Raw genomic sequence first — 10,076 nt, forward strand, 5'->3', positions numbered from 1 at the left:
GGTGAATCGGTGACAGGCCCCACCTAGCGGTCCTTTCATTAGCTCCATTTTGAACTGAGGCAGACACGCCCCTGGGAAGTGACTGAGGCTGGATTTTGGTTCAGGCCCCCACCCCACCACTAGCCCCGGCTCCACCCACCGCACCCCTCCAGGCCTCTCTAAGTGCCTTCCTCCCCGCCTCCCCTCTGGGCATGTTCCTTGTATGCCCGGGTATTGCGCACAGCTGCGTGCCGTGGCGCACTCTGATCTAGCGCTTTCTGGTAGCGGCTTGCAAGAGTGCTTATAAGGGACGTCAGCGGAAGCACTTGCGCCTCACTCAGCATCTGCAAATGCTGCAAATCAGGGCTTGTGCCTGGTCACCTGGACTGTCCAGATTGGAGAACTGGTTAATGATCATGCGGATTACACTTAAAAGAACACCCTGGCTATATCTCCGACCCGCAACTCCCAACTGCAGGTTGTTAAACCGTAACCAGCACAGCCCGGCTTGGGAGGATCCTTCCAGATCATCCAGCGCAATCCATTCATTTTACAGAGGGTCCGGTTTGATGTCGGGAGATGGCACTGGGAACACAAGGTTCGGTCGGACGCCCTTTCTTTCCCTGCTTCTTTCTCTTCAAGCAATTTAGAGAACCGAGAATAAGGTTGGAACACGAGGAACATACTTTTGTCCTCTCCGAGCTACCGTAGCCGCCCCTCCCGGAAATACACTTTGCTCCCGCGCTCCGAAGCCTCACACCGGAAGTGAGCTTCTCTGGCAGGGACGCCCAATGAACAGCCCGCCGCGGATGCAGATAAGATGGTGGGCGCAAGTAGCGGCGCCGGCCTGGGCGGCCTCCTGGAGAACGCGAACCCGCTGATCTATCAAAGGTCCGGAGAGCGGCCAATCACCGCGGGCGAGGAGGACGATCAGGTCCCGGATAGCATCGACGACCGGGAGATCTTCGATATCTTCACAGGGCTGGGAGGTCCAGCGCCCGGGAAGTTGGACGGGGAGGGAATGGGTTTCGGAAGTTTGAGTGCTGGGGCCTAGATGGGGCGGGCCTGGGCGGGGCTTGGGCGAAGGGGCGGGGCTTATTAATACTTAGGAATTGGGCTGGGTGGGATGCGAACTCTGTGGAAGTCGGAGATGGGCGGAGCTTAGGTGAGGGGGCAGGGCTGCTTTAATTCTCAGTGATTAGGCAGTTTGGGCGGGACAGGGGTGGGGCGTGAGCAGGCTTTGGAGCGCCCCCCGCCGGGCCTGGCGCAGCCGTGTTTTCCTTCACTCCCCGCGCACACCTGATCCGATCCATCAATGACCCGGAGCATCCGCTCACCTTGGAGGAGCTGAATGTGGTGGAGCAAGTCCGGGTGAAAGTGAGGAAGGGTCGGGTGTGGGGGATGGGGGCGGTAGCGGGGGTTTCACTTGGGTAGTTCTGCCCCTCGTCCTGAGATCCGTGAGCTTTCATTAAGCCCCTGCTGTGTACAGTGTGCTAGGGGCAAGTGATGGAGAGAGTGCGTGTACCTGCGTGCGTCTGTGTGAGTGCCGTCAGCGTTGGGGATGGGGCCAGGGGGTGTCGCCCGTGTGCTCGTAGCGCTTTGAAGCGCAGGATGCCCTGCCTTCCCCCGTTGGCGGCGCGGGGCTGGGCTTCTCCGGGGGAGCAGGTGCCCACGGTCTCACGGCTGAGGCTAGAACTCGGGTTTGTATTGCAAATGACCTCAAGCCCCTATAGGTCCCTCTCCTACAGGAAGCTTCCCCAAGCCTAAGTCCAGCCCTTCCCTTCTGTTCCTGATTTCCTCCGAGTCTCACATGTAGCTTGAGCTACTTAGATTTCTTTGCGTGTTGTCTCTCTCCTTAGGTTGTAATTCTATGGAGGTTTGGGACTTTTTGCCTCTGTTATCGGGGTCCCTGGCTATGTTTGGCGTTTAACAAATGCTTATGGAATGGAATTGTTTAGGAGTCTAATCCCCCGTGGCTTCCTCACCTTGGATGGAGCTGCAGCTTCTAAGTCAGTTAATTTCTCTCGCAGACTAGGAGAATTGTCTCCCAGAAACACTACATAGAGGACAATTTTTCTTTTTTCTTTCCTTTTTTGTTTTTTTACATTCTAAAAGTAATACCAAATAAAAGGATGTTTCCATATTTGTGATAGGTGAGAAAAAAACATGGTACATGAAGCTGCAGATCCCTATTATATGTAGAACATAAGTTTAACTTGCAGCTTTCAAAACTGTCCTGCTTGCTTGTGCTGCTTCCTTCTGGTCTCTGTGGTTTAAAAACAGATGTTTAATGACTCTTTTCTAGAAAGCCAAGTGTCACATGTGGTCTTGGAGTCAGGATGCCCTGAGTTCTAACATAGACTCAGACGTTAGCCTCTGCCTGCCTCAGTTTCCTCTTCTATAAAATGACATAATAGCACCTGCTTCCCAGGGTTATTGTAAGGATTAAATGAGGTACTATTTGTTTGTTTTTTTGTTTTTGTTTGTTTGGCAGCAATAAAGTTTTTATTATTATATATATTTAATTACTACATGATAGTTGTCTTTAAAAGTTTGAGAGGCTGTTTTGTAAAAGAGAGCATTTCTTTAGCCTAATTAAGTTTCTTTTTTTTAAATTTTTTTATATATATATATTTTTTATTTAATAGCCTTTTATTTACAGGTTATATGCATGGGTAACTTTACAGCATTAACAATTGCCAAACCTCTTGTTCCAATTCTTCACCTCTCACCCCCCACCCCCTCCCCTAGATGGCAGGATGACCAGTAGATGTTAAATACATTAAAATATAAATTAGATACACAATAAATATACATGACCAAAACATTATTTTGCTGTACAAAAAGAATCAGACTCTGAAATATTGTACAATTAGCTTGTGAAGGAAATCAAAAATGCAGGTGTGCATAAATATAGGGATTGGGAATTCAATGTAATGGTTTTTAGTCATCTCCCAGAGTTCTTTTTCTGGGCATAGCTAGTTCAGTTCATTACTGCTCCATTAGAAATGATTTGGTTGATCTCGTTGCTGAGGATGGCCTGATCCATCAGAACTGGTCATCATCTAGTATTGTTGTTGAAGTATATAATGATCTCCTGGTCCTGCTCATTTCACTCAGCATCAGTTCGTGTAAGTCTCTCCAGGCCTTTCTGAAATCATCCTGTTGGTCATTTCTTACAGAACAATAATATTCCATAATATTCATATACCACAATTTATTCAGCCATTCTCCAACTGATGGACATCCACTCAGTTTCCAGTTTCTAGCCACTACAAAAAGGGCTGCCACAAACATTCGTGCACATACAGGTCCCTTTCCCTTCTTTATAATCAAATGAGGTAATATTTGTAAGCTTTACAAAACTTGCAGCACCTTGTTTTGGTTTGGTTTTTTTTGTTTTTTTGTCAAGCCTATGTCTTTCTTTGTTTGCCCTTTCATTTCCCCTCTTAGGAAAAAAAAAGTCATTGTAGCAAATATGTATAGTCAAGCAAAACAAATCCCCACGTTGGCTGTGTTCAAAAAAATGTGTCTCATTTTTTATCTCAAATCCATTACTTCTCTCAAGAAGGAGCTTGCCAGCTGGCAAGCTAGCTTCATCATTAGGCTTCTAGAATTGTGGTCATAGGTAACTGCATTGATTAGAGTGCTTTCAAAGATTATTTTTCTTTGTAGTGTTATTGTATGAATTGTTTTTCTGGTTCTGTTTACTTCACTGTGTATTGGTTCACTTTTTTCCAGTTTTCTCTGAAGCAATCCACTTCACAATCTTCTACAGCACACTAATACCCCATTACATTTCATATACCATAATTTGTTTAGCCATTTCCCAGTAAATAAGTATCCTTTTAGCTTCCATTTCTTTGCTACTACAAAAGTAGTAATACTAATAGCTGCTATAAATAATTTTGTACGTAATTTATCAACCATTTATTAATCTACTTCTATGAGCTATTACTGTGCTACACAATGGGTCAAAAGTATACCCAATTTATTGATATTTTGATCCTACTTCCAAATTTCTTTCCAGATGCCCAGACCAACTCTTAGCTCTACCAACACTATATTAATACCTCTATTATCCTGAAACCTCCTCCCAAACAATTGTCAGTTGCCAATCTGATCATATGAGGTAAAAGTTCAAAGTTGTATTTCTTTATTATTTAAGAGCAACTTTTCATATGTTTATTGATAAATTGAATTTCTTCCTTTTAAAACTGCCTATTCATACCCTTTGACTAGTTATCAATATGGAGATTGGCTTTTCTTGTAAATTTAAACCAGTTCTTCCTATGTCTTAGATAACAGATTTATATCAGAGAAACTTGATTGAAAGATTTTCCCCCCAGTAACATTTTTTAATCTCATTTTAACTGAATTACTTTTGTTTCCACAAACACTTTTAAATTTTATGTAATCAAAACTGTCCATTTTACTTTCTGTGGTCCTTTTTGATCATGGAATCTTCACCAATGAATAGATCCTAAATTTCTTCCTTATTTCTCTAATTTGTTTGTGATATTACCCTTTATGCCAAGTAGTGTATCCATTTGTAGTTTATCATGATAGATGATGTGACATCTTTTCTATACTTAATTTTTACCAAATTACTCTTCAGTTTTCCCAGCAGATTTTGTCAAATACCTTACCTTAGTGTTTGGGTCGTTAGGTTTATGAAACAAGTTTGCTATAAGATTCATGTGTTCTCTGTTACTTCCCAAACCTGTTACACTTGTCAACCTCTCTGTTTTTTTAACTGATAGGTACCAAATCATTTTGGTGATTACTGCTTTGTAGAATAGTTTTGAGACTGGGTATGCTAGGCTTCCTTTCGTCCCTTAAAAAAAAAATCCCCTTAAGAATAAGATTCTTGGGAGGAAGGAGGGGAAAAATTGGAACAAAAGATTTTGCAATTGTCAATGCTGAATCTTGTAAATATCTTGTAAATAAAAAGCTATAATAAAAAATTTTAAAAATTAAAAAAAATAATAAGATTCTTGGTCTTATATACATAGAAATGTCGGGAAGGGAAGCAAGGTGGATCTGCTCCACAATTTGCATTTTTCTGAGCAGTTCTGAGGCAGTTTGACTATCAAGGAAGCTTTATAAGAGCTTGTAAAATCAGGATAGCTTTAAAATAAAGCATGCTGTACATGGCATAGTTTCAGAGTTTCACACATGATCCCCCTTTTCTGTTTCTCTTCAGACGTGGAAATGCTCTTTTTATTTGTCCCTTAATTCAGAATTTTTTAGAAACAATTCAGAGGTAGTTTGTGAGACTTTCTGCCTAGGTATCAATATGGACCTATCCAGTGGTGGAACATCAATATGGAGGAATATTTCCCTCTCCATGGAAACTTGACCTTGACATTGGGAGAAGAGCCCAGATAAACAATAGCTTACACACTCTCCTTCCTCTGCAGGTTAATGATAAGGAGAGTACAGTGGCTGTGGAATTTACTCCCACAATTCCTCACTGCAGTATGGCAACATTAATCGGCCTGTCCATCAAAGTTAAGCTGATCCGCTCCTTGCCTGAAAGGTTCAAGGTCAGTGAAAGATATACATTCTCCCTACCTCCAGTCTAGCTCTGTACCTGACTAGCTAGTTAATCCTTTCAATACTTTTAAGGGGATTTCAGGTAAGGTGCCCATTATAATGACATTCCTTGTAAAAGACTCTTGGGGAAGGAGGAGCCATCAATTTCCTTCTCACATTCAAGCCCCATACCCTGAAAGACCTGGGAAATGGGGTACTTAGCAAGGATCAGAACTTCTTCAAGGCCTTTTAGTGGCTCTTTATTTCTTCCTTCCAGATGGATGTTCACATTACTCCTGGGACACATGCCTCAGAACATGCCGGTGAGTCTGGCCCCCAGTCCCACACTTCCCTTCCTGGCTGCACCCTCTCAATTTCAGTGGAAACACCCAAGAAAGAATAGAATTGGGTTATTTGAGTATTTTTTTCTTCTGCTTTCCATTCACTCAACGTGACATTTTTCTCCATTTCTGGAGACTGCAATTAGGGCAAGTGACCTTCCCCCTCTACCCTGTTTCCCAACATCGTGATCAGAGTCAGGAGGAAAGCTCTAATCTGGCTACAGGCACCATCCCTTTGCCATCTAATCCCAATTTCCCCTTTTCCTTCATCAAACTTCCCTGGATACCTTGCCCCCTTCTTTCCCTCTGCCTGCCAGTATATCTATTCCCTCAGCATGGGGGTGCCCGGTTGGTAGAGGTCTGATCCAAGGACGGTGTCCCCTTGGGAGAGAAAGGACAGCCACAGCAGGACAATTAGCTAGAAGCTGGTTTCCTCTCAGAAGGCTAGATGGTGTGGGGAATATGGCCTGAAGCCAGCCAAATGAAGTGGAAAGGAAGAATGCCATTCTGGGGAGGGGGAACACAGAGAGGTAGGTGTGGGGCATTTGGGGCTCCTGCCCCTGCAGCCTTTTGTGCCTACCTGAGGAAAGAAAAATTGGTTTTCTTTCAGGAAGCACTTCCTAGGTACTTCCTGCATGCCCAGATTTTTGCTGGGCCTGGGAGGAGGCATAGGAGAAGCATTTGGTAGGTTTTTCCCATGAGACATTTCTAATCTAATTATTGAGAAGGAACATAAACAATTTAAGAATATGCTATAGTAGTAAGTATAGTAAGTATGAATATATTATAAGATACAAATAGATTGTTTATTATCATTCTCTTGACTATTACAATTGTGGTTATTATTTTTACAAATTTACAAATTACAAATTACAAAATAAATTTACAAATTGTATATTTACAAATAAATTTACAAATTACAATATAAATTTACAAAATATTATTTTACAAATAAATTTACAAATTTACATATAAAATTACAAAAAATTTTACAGATTTTTACAAATAGGTACAAATAAGTACCTAAGATATTCCAAGTCAGAGAATTTACCGTAGATTATGGTTAATCTAGAAGGTTTCATAGTCTAAGTCTTATTAAACTTTCTACTCACAATCCCTTTTTGTGTGAGAAATTTTTACCCAGCCCCAGATATAAAAGTTTATAAAATAAGTATATAAGTATAACATTTACTGATAATAAATCATAATTTCGTGACCCCCACATTCAGTTACAAGATCCCATATAGGATTGATCCACAGTTGAAGAAGCTGAGGCTTAGGAGATGAGTTCTGAGGACACAGATTAGTGGGAAAATGAAGGTAGTTGCTATCAAGGAGAACAAAGGGAGCAGAAGTTTCATGTGGGTTTGCGGTACGGTGAGGGGCCTGGGCTTGAGAGACAGGGGAGTTAGGTCCCAAGCAGGGCCAGTCTGGACCACGGGGTGTGGAGGCATCTAGAGCTGGCCTTGGAGGAAGATGGAAGCTATGGGGAACAAGAAGGTGAGGGTTTGGCATTTGGGAAGGGCAAATCTGGTGACCTGATAAACCAGAGGCTAGGGATGCGAGTATGAGACGGTGGTGGCTGCCCCAGGGGCAAACAGGAGAGGCAGCCCAGCAGAAAGAAAAGCAGTGAGCCCAGAGTCTGGACTCTGGATTCTGGGCCTGCCTTTCCGGAGCTGAGGCTAGAAACAAACCAGTTCCCTTCTTTCGGCCTCAGTCTCTCCTGAAACGAAGAGTTGGCCTAAGGAGCTCTCTCTAGTCTGTCCTTTGTGCTCCAGTGTGCTTTAGCTCTGGCAACCTCTGCTCGCAGCCCTCAGACCTCCAGGCCGGAGCTGCTCAGAAGCAGTGGGACTTGGCGACACTACCCCCCTGCACCCCCACCCCATGTCCCGGTCTCTGCTTGTGTCTTGTTCAGTGAACAAACAGCTTGCCGACAAGGAGCGGGTCGCGGCAGCTTTGGAGAATTCCCATTTACTGGAAGTTGTAAACCAGTGTCTGTCAGCTCGTTCCTAGCTCTCAGGAGAGAAGCCACCTCCTGAGGATCCTGCAGCTCTCACCAGTCCATATGTGTTCTTTCTGCCTTCTACTTCCCCCACTTGTCACTCACACCCCGATGTGTCTGAGGAAAACTGAACCCGGGAAAAACTGCCCACTGCAACCACTTGACAATGGCTGTCTGGGTGGGCACAGGGGGATCCAAGTAAATGAGTTATGTCACTGAAGAGGACACTGGAAATATTTTAATAAACTTTAACTTATACTTCACTGACACAAAAGGTTCCTTACCCCTGTGTTTTCTGAGGAGTTCTCAGGGTCAGGGCAAGGCAACTTCTGACCCCTCATCCCTTGGCCTTCCAGCAGAGCTGGAGGGGGAGCAGCAGGGAGATCCCCGAAGACCTGTGCAGCAGCCTCAGAAGGACGTGGTGGGAGGAGACTGGCAAGTGTAGGCCAATGGCTGAGTTAGTCACTGGAAACCTGAGGGACGTGGGTGCCGGGAGCTTGCTGCTGGACTTGGAACCAATCCTTATGCCTGGAGCCCCTGGCCTGAGATGGACAGCAGCCGCTCATCTCTGACTGGCTGGCTTCCCTGGAGAGAAATTGTCACTCAGGACCCCCTAAGATCATGCAGATAACTCAAACATTATGCTTTAACATTCTTCAAGTCTGTGTGGCAGAATCAGGAGAGCCAGCCTTAAAAGACCTGGGTTCAGATCCTACCACCAGCATATTGGGTATAGCCCTGGGCCAATCAATAGTAAACATAAGCACCTACTATGTGCTGGGCCATGCTATACACTAGAGAAGTCAGCCAATTCCCTCACAGTCACCGTCTCTGTAGGTAAGTGAGGGGTGGGTCAGGCATGAAGAAAAAGCAAAGTGAGTGCCATTTGGCCACAGGGGATGACCAGATACTGTCCTGGGCCCCTCCTAAAGTAGAGGCCGACAAGTGCTTGGCTCTGCAGGGCAGAGGCACAAGCTCTCAGGAGCGGGGGCATCTCCTGCACTGGGGCAACAGGACAGGCTCCAAGCCCTTTGGAGGGCATTCTCTACCCCAATAAAAACACCGGCTTAGTCTAGAATTGAAAGAAATCCCTCCTGGCTCTGATACCCGGTGTTCCCTTTGGTCTGGGGTCCTAAGAAAACACACTTGATAAAAGTTCAGAGTTTGGCTCAGGTTTACACGTGGAGCAGCCAGAGAATAGTCAAGTGTCTGGTTTCCAAAGTGTGTGCCATAGGTGGCAGTTCATGCTGCACTCGGTGGGGCACGACAGAGTCACGCAAGTGCTGTTTGATGTACTGGCTGTGTGAACACAGGCAATCACTTCCTCTCTCTGTGCCCTGGGCCCAGATCTAGATGACTGGCATGTGTGCTGTGAGGACACGGTACTGCACACTCTGTTTTGGGCCGGCTAAGATAGTGAAATCAGTGACATGGCCTCCGGGAATTTATAGTTCAATGGGACAACAGTGGTGTCAAAAAATAGAAACGGGCAGGGCTTCAGACCCCACACAGTAACATGTTTTACTGTGCTTTTACTCACTTTGTATTATGTTTCCTAATCATGTTTTAATCTGGTTCCAGCCCCACGTGGAAGGGTTATGGGCCATGTGTTTGACATCCTCCATGTACAGATAAATATAATGCAAAGTAAAGTGTAAAGGACAGGACAAAGAATAGGAAAGACAAAATCTGAAACCAAGTTTGAGCAGAGAGGGAGGATTGGAAGGGTTTCCTGGAAGGGTTGGCTTCTGAATGGCCCCACATTGGATGCCACAGATGGAAATAGGGGCTTGGAAACAGGAGCTTTCCAAAAGAAGGGCATGGTTATGGCCAAGCTTGGAGATGAAGCAGGAAGATCCCACACATGACCTAAGTAGGACAGGGTAGCTACAAGGACTCCTGGCAGATCATGTCCCTTCTCTACGACCTGTGTCTGCTTCTCAGTCCACAAAATGGGGTTGGACTAGATTATATCTACAATTCTTTCCAATTCTAAAATGCCACAATTCAGTCTAGTGTGACAAAGGATCAAGAAGGTGGCTGACCCCCAAATTGAAGTAATCTGAGAAGTCACCAGATAGGCTTGCTGTATAACTGTGGGCAAATCCTTTAATTTCTTTGATCTTCAGTTTCCTTATGTATTAAATGAGAAAGGAAGGAAAAAAACATTAAGCATTTACTGGATGGCATGGTGGACAGTGCTGGGCCTGGACTCA

At 44.6% G+C, this 10,076-nt stretch overlaps 1 protein-coding gene across 1 annotated transcript; it reads left to right on the plus strand.

Moving 5' to 3' along the window:
• Positions 1-326: 326 nt before the first annotated feature.
• Positions 327-9,614, plus strand: CIAO2B (cytosolic iron-sulfur assembly component 2B). Its single transcript, XM_003758393.4, has 5 exons — positions 327-947; positions 1,277-1,356; positions 5,403-5,528; positions 5,795-5,840; positions 7,774-9,614. Exons 1-5 carry the CDS (start codon positions 800-802, stop codon positions 7,869-7,871), a joined length of 498 nt encoding a protein of 165 aa, XP_003758441.1. The 5' UTR covers positions 327-799; the 3' UTR covers positions 7,872-9,614.
• Positions 9,615-10,076: the final 462 nt, after the last annotated feature.

The sequence above is a fragment of the Sarcophilus harrisii genome, chromosome 2 (assembly GCF_902635505.1).
Source record: "Sarcophilus harrisii chromosome 2, mSarHar1.11, whole genome shotgun sequence".
NCBI classification, from domain to species: domain Eukaryota; kingdom Metazoa; phylum Chordata; class Mammalia; order Dasyuromorphia; family Dasyuridae; genus Sarcophilus; species Sarcophilus harrisii.